This window comes from Temnothorax curvispinosus, unplaced genomic scaffold, assembly GCF_003070985.1.
Source record: "Temnothorax curvispinosus isolate PA1 unplaced genomic scaffold, ASM307098v1 QBEX01000720.1, whole genome shotgun sequence".
NCBI classification, from domain to species: Eukaryota; Metazoa; Arthropoda; class Insecta; order Hymenoptera; family Formicidae; genus Temnothorax; species Temnothorax curvispinosus.
In genome coordinates, this window is record NW_020210500.1 from 409 (window position 1) to 16,937 (window position 16,529).

At 38.3% G+C, this 16,529-nt stretch overlaps 2 protein-coding genes across 2 annotated transcripts; one reads left to right on the forward strand and one right to left on the reverse strand.

Moving 5' to 3' along the window:
* Positions 1-326: 326 nt before the first annotated feature.
* Positions 327-13,067, forward strand: LOC112457100 (protein alan shepard). The gene is made up of 7 exons (XM_025019992.1): positions 327-1,369; positions 4,492-4,649; positions 5,118-5,271; positions 5,371-5,565; positions 6,042-6,134; positions 6,438-6,604; positions 6,718-13,067. Exons 1-6 carry the CDS (start codon positions 1,274-1,276, stop codon positions 6,585-6,587), a joined length of 846 nt encoding a protein of 281 aa, XP_024875760.1. The 5' UTR covers positions 327-1,273; the 3' UTR covers positions 6,588-6,604; positions 6,718-13,067.
* Positions 13,068-13,218: 151 nt separating this feature from the next.
* On the reverse strand, positions 13,219-16,354 carry LOC112457092 (ribosome biogenesis protein WDR12 homolog). Its single transcript, XM_025019980.1, has 9 exons — positions 16,144-16,354; positions 15,979-16,064; positions 15,700-15,910; positions 15,453-15,593; positions 15,087-15,262; positions 14,778-14,851; positions 14,438-14,684; positions 14,100-14,232; positions 13,219-13,785 (listed from the first exon to the last, which is right to left on the reverse strand). The coding sequence occupies exons 1-9, from the start codon at positions 16,260-16,262 to the stop codon at positions 13,647-13,649; spliced, it is 1,326 nt and encodes a 441-aa protein (XP_024875748.1). The 5' UTR covers positions 16,263-16,354; the 3' UTR covers positions 13,219-13,646.
* Between the last annotated feature and the right edge of the window lie 175 nt (positions 16,355-16,529).

A 16,529-nucleotide genomic window follows, 5' to 3' on the forward strand; every position in this document is an offset into this window, starting at 1 on the left:
ATAAACGATAAATTCAATTGTTGATTATTTAGATAGGATGACACATTTAATATATCTTTTCAGGTGTCATATTATCTGCTTTCGTATAACGTATAACTTTTATATGTACAATTATAATACTAATATATTATGAAAAATAGCATTTATAATCGAGGGACAAACAGTTTAGCAGATGTCAAAGTATATTCCAATTAATTACAACTTGAAAATTATTTACTATGAATCAATAATTATACAATATAATAAACAAAAGCTGAGTGATTATAATCAGTTAATAATTATGATTATCCAAATATTAATTCGTGAAATTTAAAAAACTTGATAATAATATTCGTGAGTTCAAATCTGTTTAGCTAACTGGTAAATACGTTTGCTATTAGATATCAAAAATATTTCACGATTATTTCCATCTATGAATACCACCCTTGGAGCTTGACTTAAAATCTTGTTCACCAACTCGGTGAATAATTTGATAACAAAAAGAAAAGAAGAAAAGTATTGCATTGAAGTATGGCAGCATAAACGACGTATCAATAGTAGTTCTAGTATAGTAACATCGATATATTGTGCAACATATATTCATTATGTTTTCCGTGTAATGTTAGCAGTCTAAAAGAAAGAGTATTACCTCAAACCATAAAATCAAATTAAACTTGTCAATGTCGACTCGATAGCAGTGTTCGGCGGTGTGTGATCGTTTATTTCCAAATTATCATCAAAGACGATGATAATTTGCATATTGATGCAAAAATTCCGTAATTCGAGTAAAGTCGCGAGTAAAGACCATTTTTATTTGGTAATCATGCCGAATTGATTTTATTAGCTGATCGAAGATTCGATTGCATTTCGCCCGACTCTGCTCTGCGACAGTCGTCTCAGTCTCACGTTCTCTTGCATTAAATCGCGTTCCTGCTCGAGACAACTATAAATAAAGAAAAAGCACACAATGCCGAACGAGAGAGTATCGGCCTCCCGCCTGTTTGTACCATTTGTCCTCATACAACTAACTCCAATGGAATAGTTCCTCTGAGCTGACCGTGGTAAAAAGCACGGGGTGTGATGATCAGCAGCTGTGTGACAATGATGATGATGATGATGATGTCAATCGCATGCGATATGATATAACTAAAAGCGATACAGTACCGTATTGTCGATTAATCCCATACCCGTAGGGTTACGTGGTTAAATCCGGATATAGGCGTTGTCTTTCCTCGGGGGAGGGGTGTTGGTTGGTTCAGATTCACACGTACACTTGTCTTACATATATGTACGAATGTATAATAAAACTTTAATCACAACACACCTACAGGTTGAAACGTGCAATCGGGAGCCGGTCGTAAGATTCAGACAGTACGGGACCTCACGTTCGGTAACTAAACATTACTTGTACTACATAAAAAAAAAGATCAAATCGATTATTTCATGTAAATCGTATAAATGTGAATGTTATTCGTGCAAATATAATCATATGAATATAAATGATCTTTATTACAGAGGATTACAGAGAGCCATAAACACGGAATAAAAGAAATAATTGGAATCAGATAAAATGAGCAGAACTACTCGACAGAAAATGTCAATGATAAATCAAGCTGTTGAATCTTATAGAAAAGTTCCCGATAGCATAGGTCGTATTCTCGACGAATCTGTGAACTGTTCTATCGGAATATAAAAGTACAATTAAGACATAAAGCAGCGGAAGCTCGATTGCTCGAACACCATTTAACCGAATATTCCATCATTCGAACGGCGTGAAAAACGTTCAACGATTGTCCGAGTCAGTAGCTTTTACGAGAAAACGTCCGTCCGAACAGTCGCATATTTTTCCTGTGCTATTCAAATGATCAGACATTCGGTCAAATGGCATTCGGTATAATGGAGTTTCTACTGTATCTGATCATATATACAGGACGTCGCGAAATGAATGACGGTGCGATTGATAACGAATCTGGTAGTGAAAACGGAAAGTCGGCGGTCTTGGAGTCCGCATACATTTGCTGAAAAAAAGAGCAAGAGCTCCGCTTTGTTAATAACTGTCTCATTTCGCGACAGCCCACATACATATGCGCACGTGGATACATCCATGTGCATATGTATATATGTATGTATGTATGTATATACATATATGTGTATACATATACATATATTTAAATGCCATCAGCTTGGCTTATATATCATGATATTTTCATTATTCGTTTTTTTGTTTTAATGCATTCGCAAGATTGAAGTAAATTGTCGTAAAGTATAAGTATATACTCAAGTAATCGTAGAATACTTTTGATTGATTCGTTGACAAAAGTGGTGGATCTCGAAATATGCTTGAGGGTGCATAATATCTCATCAGTCTTCAGACACGCATACGTTTCTACTCTTTTCTACATTCTCTTTGTTTCTTTTCTTTTCTTGTTTCTCCTCCTTGTCCTCTTTTGTTCTGTTTTACCTTATACTCTCCTGTGGAACTCATAATACAAAAAATCGGAGCATGAACACATGTATATGTATGTCTATATACTTCACATATATTATGTGTTTTGTGCGACACTATACTCGTCAAGAGTTGCTCTCTTCCTCCACATTCGTTCATTACTCATATATGATATATAACTGTATATACATATATTTATACATATATATTTATATATATATATGTATATGTAAAAATGCCTGTGCTTTTCTTTATCATGCTTCTCTTTCTCTCTCCCTCTCCCTCTCTCTTTCTCTCTCTGTTTTTCTCTGTCTCTCTCTATCTCTCTCTCTCTCTCTCTCTCTTTCTGTTTCCAATGAAATGTCACATGTTACTTGACCCTATTCTTTATTACCGCTTTGAATGGTTATTTGTAAAAACGACGAAGACGATTTCCGACACATGTAAATAACATTAGAAACGTGAAGATAGATATGTAATTCGTAGGTACTTTTCTCGATTATCTTTCTTTTTTTTTATGCTGCCGATGTGTAGAAATTTGGCCGCGTGTTTTTAATTGAATTTTTTTTTTGCGGACGCTCTGTGATACATTTACAGTGTGTATCGGTTATATACGTCATGAAATTTCGAAATGTCACGGTAATTCGAGACGATTATCATTGCGCAAACAAGAGTTTCGTATCAAATTTCACCTCACGTGCACAATACACGGGAAAATTTGTCCAATTCCGTCTCACGGGGGAAAAAACGCGACAAAGTGTATGCACAGGCGACGTACTCTGGTTTCATTATTCCATATAAATTAAATAGAAAATTTAATAGAATATCTTCTTTAATAGAATTTCGACTGATATTTTGCTGGTGACCACAGTAGAGAAGTTTTTACAATCTATGTTCTTTTTTTATATTTGTATATTTTATATCATTACAATTCGATACTTTTGTATGTTCCTATTTGATCCCTTTATCCGTTTTTTATTACATCTTCGTTCAGACTACTTTTACGTCTGACTTTGTCTACGCCCACTTTGCTCTTATCTCTGTCGTGTCTACTTCTTGGGGGACTCTAAATCCTGGAATCGTAGAAAAAACCGACGCGATCTTTCGACAGACTAGAGTCCTCACGCGGGTATCATTAATGTGTATGTGTATGAAATATAATTTAATACCTGTTCGCGTTAGCATGCTCTCTGCGCGCGGAAAACGCAGAGTCGGGAGAGCCGTATTTTTAGAGGTAGAAGTACACTAGCCGAGAGAGATGAATCGAATGCATCCCTAGAAGCAAGCAAATTTAGAGAGCCACCAAGAATGTGGTAACGTAATTGCCATGAAGCATGATGACCTTCCGACATTGAGACTAAATAAGCGTCCAGTCGGTACCACGTTCCGATATCGGTCTTCGATACCCATTTGTTCCCTGTTTTTGCACTCTTTCTTCGAAATTTTTAGACGGCGATTACTGCTTAATGGTCTCCTCGTAGTGTCAATGTTGGTAGAAACTTTTTTTTTTTTACGTTTGTGCTATTACAACGGGGCTATCGATACTTTTTTCACGCGTCCGGCATTTGAACTCATTTTTATCGCACGTGTCCGCGTTATCGCAGTTAGAAACATCTCGTTACTGTTTCGTATGTTATTTCCGTATGTTATTATTATTTCGATCGTCATTCAGTAAACTCGCGAATATCATTTTAACGTTCCAGACTAAGCGAGGAAATTGCGCGGTCGCCGCATACTCGTTTGTCGCAAGATTCTTCCTATCATTCGTTCGTATCACTCCACGTGAATCTGTGTCGACGATGAAAGTAATAAACGATACAGTAATGGTATTGAAATAGTTGGACAAATTTCGCAGGCGTGTTCAATCGGTTTCGAGTCTGTGCATTATCGTCTCGTCTTGCCTGTGCATCCATTTTTGATCGATCAAACTCACAGAGAGAGCGGCGATAGAAACGACAGTCGTGGAAGTTAAAATGATAATCCGCTTCAGATTTGTCTGGAAGTCATTATATCCACTGTGTAGCCCTGTTTTATGTAATTGCATAGTGTTTTTACTCTCTTCCCAGCAACAGGAGCAGGACCCCACCAATCTGTACATCGCCAATCTGCCGCTGAACTTCAAAGAGAACGACGTCGAGGCATTACTCGCTCAATACGGACAAGTTATCTCTACCCGTATCCTGCGCGACACTTCTGGCCAGAGCAAAGGAGTTGGATTCGCAAGGTTCGCAAAATCTATGATAGTATTGTCACTGGTTTCCTGACGGCTGTATTTACTTGGTGCGAGATTCGTTTTATCGGTAGAGAATAAAAATAATTAGCGCATCATATATATTGTTGCAGGTTTATTTAACATTACGGTGTGATTTAAAAACGTCGGTTATAATACAATGCGGATTACGTTTACGAATGTACGGTTATATTTCGGGTAAATTTTTATTTTATATACATAATACGATCTTCGTAATAAAATTAAAGAGTTTTGAATCGGCAAATACGAATTTATGTAACTTTCCGATAAGTAATCATTGAATTAAAAAAAAAACCATTTTAAACTTCAGGAACTCTTCCTCGTTCAGACTCTTTTGTCGAGACATGAATTTTTAATTATATTGCTATCGCATCTCTTGATTTGAAATTGTAATACATTAGAATACACGAGTAATCTAGTGTTTTTGCGACTGCATTACAGAATGGAATCAAAGGAGAAGTGTGAACAAATCATCCAAATGTTTAATGGAAAAGTCCTAACAGGCGCAAAGGATTCATTATTAGTTAAGTTTGCTGATGGTGGAAACAAAAAGAAATCGTTGTTTAAAAGTACAATATGGAGAGAAACCGGAGAGGTACGTGCTTTTCAAAAACAAATCTCAAAAGGTTTAATAAGCGAATCTTTTTGCGATTGAGGTAGTGCCAATGCAAATTATTTTTATGTTTCTTTCCAGAATATGACATTGAACTACGACACGAGCGGCGTTGGTCAGAATGGCGTTGCTACGACTCATATGCTTCCAGCGACGGCTTTGACACAGTACAGTCGTCACTACAGTCAGGCATTGCCTGGTTACAGTGTGCCAGGCACTCCCTGGGTGGCTCCTTACCTCGTGCACCCTTCCCCGCCACATATGCAACAGGTTGACGTGAGTTTTTATACACTTTTCGTTCATTTTGTTTTATTGCTTTGCATATATGGCAGAAGAATGCCTTTATATCGAGTTTCGAATTCGAGAACTTAGTGTAATTTCGCATACATATGTGATTGGACACGATAAATTTTGTAGATTTAACATTCAAATTCGAATATAAGACATTCGATCCAAACTAACGCGTTGTCTCCTTTAAAATAGAATTCAATGGCATTCATTTTAGTGTTGTTTCAACTGTTGGAAACTTAATCTTAAAACTTAGTTTTAGTTGAAAACTTAGTCTTTTAAATTGAAATATCAATATGTCTACGAAATTATTTAATTATCAACCACGTTTTTGGATACGCATTTTTTCCACGTTTAATTTGTGTCTTAGCTTTGTTATGAATTTTTCTATTTTTTCTGATTTTTTTCATCATTTGCTGATTATCGCTTCTGCTTCATCATTGGACTGTCGATCTTCATTACAGATGATACCGTCGGCTGATCCTAGTAATCCGCAGTACAGTATGATTCCTCAGCTTACCACGCAAATGTCTACCTTGCATCTCGGCACTGGTTCCGTAAGTTTTCTCTCGATTTTTTTAACAGCTATCCAAACATAAATCTCCAAGAAAGACGTCTCAAAGATTGAAGTCTAAACTATTTTTCAACGATATAGAAAGATTTAAATCTAAAAATCTCGACGATCCAGAATGCCTTAAATATTTAGATTGAATGTGTTAAAAATGCACAAAGTTGATAGAGACATTAGAGTTAAGCTAGGTCTTTACGACGTTTCTCGGACATTTGTGTTGTTGGGATGGATTAATTCGAGTCAATTGTGACAAATGACAACTGATCGTTTTTTCGTTTCTTTTTTTCAGTACATAGCGAGCCCGCATCCCTATCCTTACACTACTTATCCCGCCCCTAGCATTATTCACACCATGCCACTGGGCGAGTCGGAGCAAACGAGTAACGCAGCATCCCCCGACGATTCCTACCAGCAGTACCAGGCTCAACAGCCTAAGTAGGCCACGGTTTATAATAGGTCAGGATTCTTTCTTCCTTTTACGCCATACGATGCAATACTGTACCGAAATACAAATCCCTTAGCTCGTAATAAGACGACAAACAAACAATAAAGGGATCTTTCGGTTGCAGATGTACGATCGCGCTAAGGGTTACATGAATTAGGAAAGGATTACTGATTGACATATGAAGATATGCGTAGAATGAAGAAGAGCAACAGATACGAGAGCGGATTACACTAAGAATAGATTTGAAAAAAAAAAAAACTACATTACGTAACGAATAAGATTCTTCCTCACGATAAATTGACTTGCCAGCGTTTTTATACGTTTTATCCAACAGTAAATAGAGGAAAGTAGATGATATTTTGCAACGAGTAGGCAGAGTGAATGTTGAGAGAATGCGTAAGAGTGAGAGAGAACGAACGAGCGAGCGAGAGGGAGTGAGAGAGAGAGAAAGAGAGAATATAATTGAAGGAAGTACAGGAAGACGAGTACGAGAGCGATCACGTGTCATCCGCGTGGAATGGCACGTGCTTCCATACTAGTATGGCTCCGTTAAAGCTACGTGATGTACAACACGTACACTTTCATGTACACACATACATACACTAAGAGAAAGAGAGACATCATACACGACAGTAACTAAAAAAACCAAGTTATTTACGAAGAACAGTTTAGTGTCAAGCTAATAGGCTTCCATGATGTAACTTTAGGTATTATGTTTACTACGGACAGATGACAGAAGCTAATCGAAGCTAATCTCGAGAGCTCGACAGTATGGATAAGTATTTTAATGAGTGAGTGAAAGAGGAAGAATGTGTGTGTGAATGTGTTAACTATAAAGAACGAGAAAAGGAGAAGAAAAAGTAATACTGCTCAGAAATATACAAAGGAGAATTCTTCCCGAGAAAATAATAGTAAATAATAATAATATACAGCAAGAATGAGAAAAAGAGAGAGAGAGAGAGAGAGAGAAAGAGAGAGAATGTGTGTGAAAGAGAAGAGAGGATGCACTACTTCCAGGACGATGTAATGTTAGGCCTGTTCGTCGTTTTAGCTGAACTTGTTGCACAGTTCAGTTAAAACGAACAGGCCTTTTGAGAAGAAATTCAAAGATTCATAATTACGACTAAAAGGAGGAGGTGTTTGTTCGCGAAACTCGCGAAGATACTTGTCTGCGGTTGAGAGTACGTGCACGTGAACACAATTCATCTTCCGCGATAGCGCACTTCACCTCATCCGTTCTCTCGCGTACAGGTTACATAAAATACACAAAACAGATATTTACCACCGCACCCTCATCAAAGTTCACGTATCTTTTCGAGTTCTTTTTTCATTTTCTGCTTTTACATTCAGAAACATTCCACACCGAGTATATGCGCGCATCGCTACGCGGAGGTATTTTTTAATCGGGAATACATCAATTTTTCTAGCGGCACCACGCATCTCTATCGCGTTGCGTTTCCTTGTTTTTTTTTACGACAATGAGCTTTTATTATAGATTAAATTTCAGAGACAAACTAGGAGAAGATAAATACGACGGTAAAATTTGTTTCTAAAACGGGCAAGGGGAGGAATGCAATTTTCAGGATCTACGTACAATTATTGTACGAAAGACGGAAAAAAGATGGAACAGTACTTTTTAGAGTGTTATATTTATGATGATTGCGAGTTAAATACGGATCGATATCAATTTTTAATTGTACAGTGAATACAAATATTTTTTTTAGAATTGTGCCTTTTCACACAGATCCGTTAAATGAAAGAAAGGGAGCGAGAAAGAAAGAGAGAGAAAGAGAAAGATATATATATGCAGGAGAAAATTGTTATAATATATTTTTACGCATCGTTAAATTCAGATGTGGAGTCAAATCTTAATTTTCTAATTAATATATCTGTAATTGTTTTTGTGTTAAATATCTCTATACATTTGTTTTCGTTGTCAATTTGATAGATTTTGTACGCGTGATTACATGCATTATCGAATTGGAATTGTCGGACTGTATGAGAGAAAATGAAATAGACATCCACACACAGCACAGAGACAGTCCGTAATAATAAAAAGAAAAAAAGAAAAAATCTAGGAAAATCAAATCGCGACAAGTCGAGAAACGGAACGCGAGATAATGAGAGAGCGAGAGAGAGAAAGAGAGAGAGAGAGAGAGTGAGTGAGTGAGTGATTGAAAATGTGTCTGAAAGAGAGATTAAAAAAAAAAATGAAGAAAAGTAGGTTTGTTACATGATGAGAAACTAGAATGTAAATTAATTTATTTTATCGAAGGAACGCGTTATATATATACTGTCGAGAAAGAATAAACGAAAGGTAAAAACGCAAAGATGCATCGATCTACACCGTACACATGTATACGTATACACGCCTATACAGATACACGCGCGTACAGACAGATCGAGGGGAGAGTAATCGAGACGACACTCTGTCATCTTTCGAGATGTCGAAATTGATGGCTGTAAATAAAATAAGTATTCGTCTGAATGATCAAACGGAAAATTCGATCGAGGAAGATTGAACTTCCTGAGCGTCTTTGCGACCGCGCGGATAATTGTATTTACCGAGATGAGTATATTTTCTCAAGAATTTGGAAATTTGCAAAAGTAAACGCTTATATTACTTGAATTCATTAAAATACCTTCGTGTTGAGCCCCGTTTGAGTCTTGATTATTCTTCACGTTATAACCTGCGCCCAATGAGATCTCCATCTCTTCCCCTTCTTCTGGATGTCTTCTCCCATATCTACCACCATCACCATTACTATCATCATCATCATCATCATTGCCATTATCGTCATTATTCGTACATCCGGCGAAGTTTCGCGTTGTCCGACTTAGGATTGATAGTTGAGAATCGAGTGAAGAAGCGATAGAGAGGGAGAGAGTGTAAGGAAGCTTTTTACCAAAAATACGCGAGAATTGCAGACTACTCGCGCGACATACGAGAAACTGATAAAGGTGAAGAAGGCGAGCGGGTAATTAGATGGAGTTTTAGCGAAGAGAGAGAGAGAGATGAGTCGCGTAGTTATTATTATAATATTACAATAATGATGCTGTATTATTATAATTAACGATTTACTATTATTGACGTCATCTAAACGTATGAAAGATTTTTACACTGTTGAGACTTGAAGTAAATAATATATTTAGTTTATTTTGGTACATCACGATGACGAGAGAGTGAGAGTGAGAAATAGAGAGAACGAGAGAGATAAATTGACGAAAAAAAAGCCGAAGGCGAGGAAGTAGAAAGGCGGAATACGCTATTTTTTAAGAGACAGACTTTATTACTCGATTTGAGTCCACGCATTAAAGTAAAAAGTAAAAAAAAAAGAATGCGGAGGGTAAGTGTGAAAGGGAGAGTGACTGAGTGCGAAAGAGATTGTGTACGAAAGAGAGCGAGAGAGAGAAAAGTGAGTGAAAGATGGAAAGTGCTGAGAGGAAAGTGCGAAAAAGAGAGAGAGAGAGAGGAGCACTTATTAGCGAGTGCATATTGTGTATTTGTTACACAAGGCGAGATTGTCACCACTTGACTGACAAAAAAATCCACATGTGATTTTAATAGTAAATTTTGAGAATTTTACTAAATAGAGACTTGTATACACTAAAAAAAAAGTAACTAAAGTAATTATCGTGACTGACCAAACGAAGAAAAGGAAAGAGGGAGAAAAGCGAGTATAACAGAGCAGCAGTAATAGTTGCGCCGATTGGTTCAGGGGATGAAGAAGGGAAAGAAGGGGATGAGAACGGCGGACACAATCTGTTGCGTGTCTAGCATCTCCGGATGCGGGCAAAGAGATTCCACGAGAGTAAATCCGGAAAAAAAGGGTAGCCGGAACAGAAAGAGAGATAGAATGAAAAGGAGAGAAAGAGCGATCGCGAGCGAGAGTATAGTTATTATGTACAGAGAACGCGCAGAGACGCGTCTTTTTTTTCTTGCGGCGACATGTTTTTCGCATAGGTAGAGTTGAACTTGATGATTAAAAAAAAAAAACCGTAGACTAAGCGACGAGTGAGCGAGCACTCGCTCGGATTAGGAGATAATAGGAAAGGGGCGATCTTTTATCGGATTAAGAAGCGGCTAAGTTTATAAATAGACGTAGATAGGTAGAACAATAGTTTAGTTACATAGTAGTTAGGATACGAATATGCCTCTCATCCTCCGTGTCCCCTATCCTCCCTCTGTGTGTTGTCGCGGGCACGGGGGGCACGGGCGTGGGGCACCGTTCAGCCTATGCACCTCGCACCCGTCAAGACTGACTGGCTATTCATATATTGATAAATATATATACATGTATATATATGTATATATATGTATATACATATATATATATGTATATATACATATATATGAACTATTTGTATAATTGTATAAATAGTAAGGAACTATTTGCTTGCTGCGCACCGCGGGTCGGGTGCGTGGGCTGGCCGGATGTGGGCTCTTGCACTCGATAGGGTGCGGGGACTCGTGGGATTTCCGCGGCAGGAGTTGCCCCCCCATCCGAGGACCGGAAGCGCACGGAAACGATTCCTCCCGACTCTAGTCGCTCGGAGGGGTGCCCCCACGTTGGATCACGTGGACGTCAGACGCGAAAAATCATACGAATTTTTTTTCCTATGCGATTCTTTGCCTCTAACGCGAACCCTCCCCCTCGCCGCGGAAGCTCTCGGGCTTCCGCAGCCCGACCGCCAACAAGTTTCGGGCAGGAAAACGGTTCTTGCCGTTGCGGACAATGCTGCTTTCCGTAAAGCTTTTCTCTAGAGTTTTTCGCGTAGACACTCTTTAGATTAGGCGTACCATAGTTGATAGGCTGATTGTAGAAAAGGAGACGAGAGGGAGCGAGAAACTGATTGAGCGAGAAGCGAGACGAAAAAATATAGGATGTTTTTAAGAGTAAAATAACATTAGTCGAAATCGGCTTAAGAGAGTGAAAGGAAATACGTGTACTTGCGCGTGTGTGCGTGTGAGATAGAAAGAAAGAGAGAGTGAATTAGCGATAAAGCGAGGTCCGAAGTGAGACTAGATCATCGTCTTGTACTTCGGCTTGTACAGTCCTTAGCTTTCCAAGTTTTTAAGTCATTGTTTTACACGTGTTTGTTAAGCGACTTAGCTGTAATTATTCGAGACATCTTGGGTTTCTTCCTCCACACATCCTTCTCTTCCTCCCCGATGTATCTCCGTGCCTCCCCCCCCCCCCCCCCCCCTCCTTTCTTTTTTGCATTTGTACTCCGCTCGTCCTTCGTGTTCGACGGCGAACGAACCGACGAAGGGAGCGGAATTTGTAATGTAATTCTACGACGGAAGACGAGAGACACGTACCCCGGGCGTACCGCTTGTCTTTTCAAGATCACGAGAGAGATAGAGAAAAGAACAGACGGTAAAAGGGGGAACGATGTCGTCGGACGTTGAGGTCTCTTTTTAAATCCGCGCGCGAGGATCAATTTGTAGAATTTCGAGAGTACTTTTAAGGCAAGAGGCGAAAAGAAAGCGTTTAGCATGTAATGTGAAGAAAAAAAAATCTTTAGACGTTAAGGCAAGTTGTGTCATAGTTAGTTAAGAGATCTAGGGAGACTCTTAGGAAGTCGAATAGGTGCTGTAATAAAACAAAGTTTAACACAAGAAACAAGTCAGAATTAGATTTTTCATGAATAAAGTAAATTAAAAAATTAAAAAAAAAAAAAAAAGAAAAAAACCCGAGGATAAACGTAAAGAAAAAAAAAAGAACGCAACACACGCGACGTCGACGACACAAGGGGCATAAGCCACTAAAAAGTGCCCTTAGTTTATTTTGGATCGTTTAAAAAAACGCTAGTCTTTGTGTGTGAGAGAGAGCGAGAGAGAACGAGAGAAAGATAGTAATATGGGGATTTTTTTAGATAGGGTCTTCGGAGAATAAACAAGCAAACAAATGAAAAAAAAAAGAAAAAAAAGGGAAAAAGGATTTAAAAAACAATCGTGCGACGAGAGAAAGAGAGAGAGAGAGAGAGAGAGAGGGGCCGACGAGAGTGTACGAACGAGAGGAAGAGAGTGTGCGCATGTGTGTACGTAGGTGTGTGCGTAACTTCGAAGAAGAAAAGAAGATAACGCGTACTGTCGAAGAACCGTCATCTGCCTATTTTACACACAGCACACGCTTATAAGGAACACATACATACATACACACACACACACATACACACCGCCACACACTTGTACAGAAAGAAAAAGAGGGAAAAAATGTGCGTGCGCTATTGCGGAGAGGATGCACGTTCTCCGCTGCTCCTGTATTATTACCGCGTAACACCCTATGTGTGTCTCTACTATAGGGGCGTGCACTTGAATCGGTGGTCTTTTTAGAGTTACTTACGAGTAATGAAGAAACGGTTTGGTAAATAATAAAATAATTCGCGATGCGCGGGAAAAGCGAATTCCCGGATTCGTCACGATTATCATCCCTTATTTTTGATCAATAAACGATCTGTTTTTGGGGATTTATGCCGACCGACACGACTCTTACTTCACCCATCTGGCACGGTTCTCCTTGAAGAAAGAACTTCAGGAAGAGAGGAAAGGAGAGAGCGGCTGCTTATCCAGGAACAAAAAAAGCAACCGATTTTTTTTAACAGATCCTTTATTAATATTTTTGCTTTTATTCCTTTTCATTATTACAAGAGATAAATTGTTGTTATTTGTACCATCGATCAAGCCTTTATATTCTTCACGTACGATATTATCATGTGATTGAATATATAGTCGATTTCTCAATGGATTCGTAACTACACGCAAGTTTCGTTTTCAAAGATCGATATAAAAAGCACACTCAACGCAAAGAAAAAATTTCTCAGACGCAAAAGATAAAAATATTACATGGTCATTACAAGAAGAGATTGGAACATCCCTTTTGCCTAATAATAATCTCTTATTATTATTAATTTTCTAAATTTAAAAAATTATTAACTAATGTGACAAGTTCAAGCACATAATCTTATGAAACAGGAGTTCCGATCGTTTCGATATCGATTATGGACAATGTTTTATAACAATTTCTATCGCACCTTGTTTAGTGCGAATTAGTGCTCTACGTAGTTGGATTTGAATATCCTTAGTGTGTTATCCGCACCACCAGACATTATCAGTTTAGGATTCGACCAGTCGCAGCTGAGGACCTTGTCATCGTGTCCCAGGAGATCGAACAGCGGTGCCTTGGGGCTGAAAAGGCACAACAAAAGTTAATTTCGCATAAATCTCGGATAATACTATTATTTCTCCAATTTTCAATTTAATTTCTGATTTAATTCTCCGATTGCAATAAATATCTGAATCTGATCGTAATTTTAATTTGAAGATAATTTTTTCGAGTAATCTATAATTTAACATTAAGATAGCAGTTCTAGCTCTCTAGAACAATTCTAAAAATTAAATCGATCGTGCGCAGCCGAACGAAATTATACAAAAGCCTCGTGTTCTTTTAACGAAGCATTTGAGAACAGTTTTCCAGATAAATATTTTAATCTGTGAACAACCTTCTGGTGTCCCAGAGCTTGACGATATTATCATATGCTCCCGAGATGAAGAGATGTTCGTCCACAGTCGACCAGCGTACTGTCGACACCCACTGCGTGTGAGAGGTGAACCTAGCTTTCACAATTGCACCTTCTGAAATATATAGTAGCAAATTAATGAAGTACTCTCTTAGTGTACACCAAATTAGTAAGAAGTTAGATAAATTGGAAATTCGAAGACGAGATAAATTTTCATAATGTAAAATTTAATATTCACTTTTATCAATAAAATTCGTAACCCTGATTTTGTCAAGGAAGATTGAAAAATTAGAAAAACATCGACAAGAGACTTCAAGCACCTGTAGATCTCGGATCATACAGCCTCACATGTTGATCGGCCGATCCCGCTATCACAACACGTGACAGTGGCGAATAGTCGATGTCGAAGAAGCACTTGTCACCGTGAATTTCCTGCTTGATGCCGTTTAATTCGGTATCCCAAGTCTTTATGGTATGATCCCACGAGCCTGTGATGATCTCCGTTTTGTCGGACCACACGATCCCGCTGATCGCCTGCTTGTGTCCCTTCATCGCACATTTTGGCGTCTGCGTGTAAAATAAATGCAACGATCAGTATAAATGATCTCTTCCTCGTAATATTTTAAACATTAAACTGATGTTCGTCAATAATCTGCATACCTTCGTTTTACTCGCGTATTCCGATCTTGCCCTTTTCGACGCGGATTCTCCAGTATCGTCTTCTTCTTGCGCAGCTTAAGAAAGAAAGAGAGATGTTTGTCTGAATAATTAACGTTTCACTATTGCCAAATTATATTCAGGTTGTTTTGTAATTTCTAATTTTCTCTCTTCGCATTAAAATCATATTTTTAAAATAAGAAAATAATATATTACAATTTGTGAAAAACATTGCATAATTTTAATTTTTCAATAATATGCATTGAGATCTGAGAAAATAAGATGTTCAATTTCTTATGCTACCATACTTACATGTTGACCATATGTATAACATATTATCCCAGGCGCCAGTTGCCATTAATGTTTTATCATAATTAACGCTGACCGCTTCGATGCTTCTTCTGTGTCCCTTGCAGACATGCACGCATTCCACAGAATTCCTCGTTATATCCCAACTCCATATCATACACGTCTGATCCATTGATGCGCTATATATTTGTGTAAATGTAAAATCATTGTTAAACACTTGTCACTGCGATATGCTTGAAGGTTCACCCATGTATCTCAAAAATGTTTTTCGCATATTGGTTTGATTAAACCTATACTTGACTACATAGAAGCAGGAAATTCATAGATATATCAATGGCACAAAATTGACTCTATTTTCTATCAAATTACCTAACGAAGGAAGCATTATCGTCATTGAGAGATATCCAGGCCACTGCTCTGACGGGAGATATATGTCCAGGAATTACAAGTTGATGTTTGCCCTTCAATGTCCAAATATGTAGCATATTATCGTAAGAACCAGTTAGGATCCTAAACAGAATCATTCCAGGTATCATTACTCCAGTTACCCTTCAGATGCCAAGCATATTGTAAAAATTGGTCTGTTGGTTTAATTGGCTCATGGTTAGGAACCAACCATTTTCCACAAACAGCAACAGCCGATACCCAATCGTCGTGCACCAGACAATCCTTTGGCTCTGGTGGAGGATGCTTCTCCACATACTCAACATCTACCACCTCTTCCGTAGAAACTCCTCTGTCAGCGATGTGTTCTGTCAAAGAGCTACGTAGAAACTGTGAGCAAACCAGGAAATCAAACTCCACTTGGTCCTGGACATCATTCGACTCTGCGAACAATCAATTTGGTCTTCAACGTGATCAGGACGTTCTTTTTTCATGATCAATCTTTCCTCACCTCTCAGAAGTTCGTTTATCAAACTGTTTAATTCGTCGGTGACTATCGAGCTATGAACCGCTAAGGGATAATCCGGTACTGCATATCTAGAATCGTTGAAATTAAAATATAAACTCCGTTTAAAGCCGACCGCGATGGAAAGAAAGAATTAAAATAATTTCTTACCTCTGCTGCTTGGTTACAAAACGTATCTGTATCTGGGCTTCGTCTTTATTCGTGGCCATCACAGATTTATCTTTCGATTTCATTTTAGGACGATTTTTCTTAATGGATTCAATTTCCATCGCAATCGTGTCGAATTTTCTGATTTTCCAAATTAATAGATTCCTAACCTCACTTCACCGCCACGAATTTCAAACGAGGCGTGCACCACGTGCGTCAACGAGATGTGCACTCGCATTTGCTTCGCGTTTTCGCCACTCGTCAGCGTTCGCGAACACGAACGCTTCTTTTCGATGTATTTCGGAATGCAGCGAAAACGTATACCATCATCACGACAGAGATGTCTCCACAATGTTCTTTATCCGCCGGTTGTTGTGCCGAATAATCGC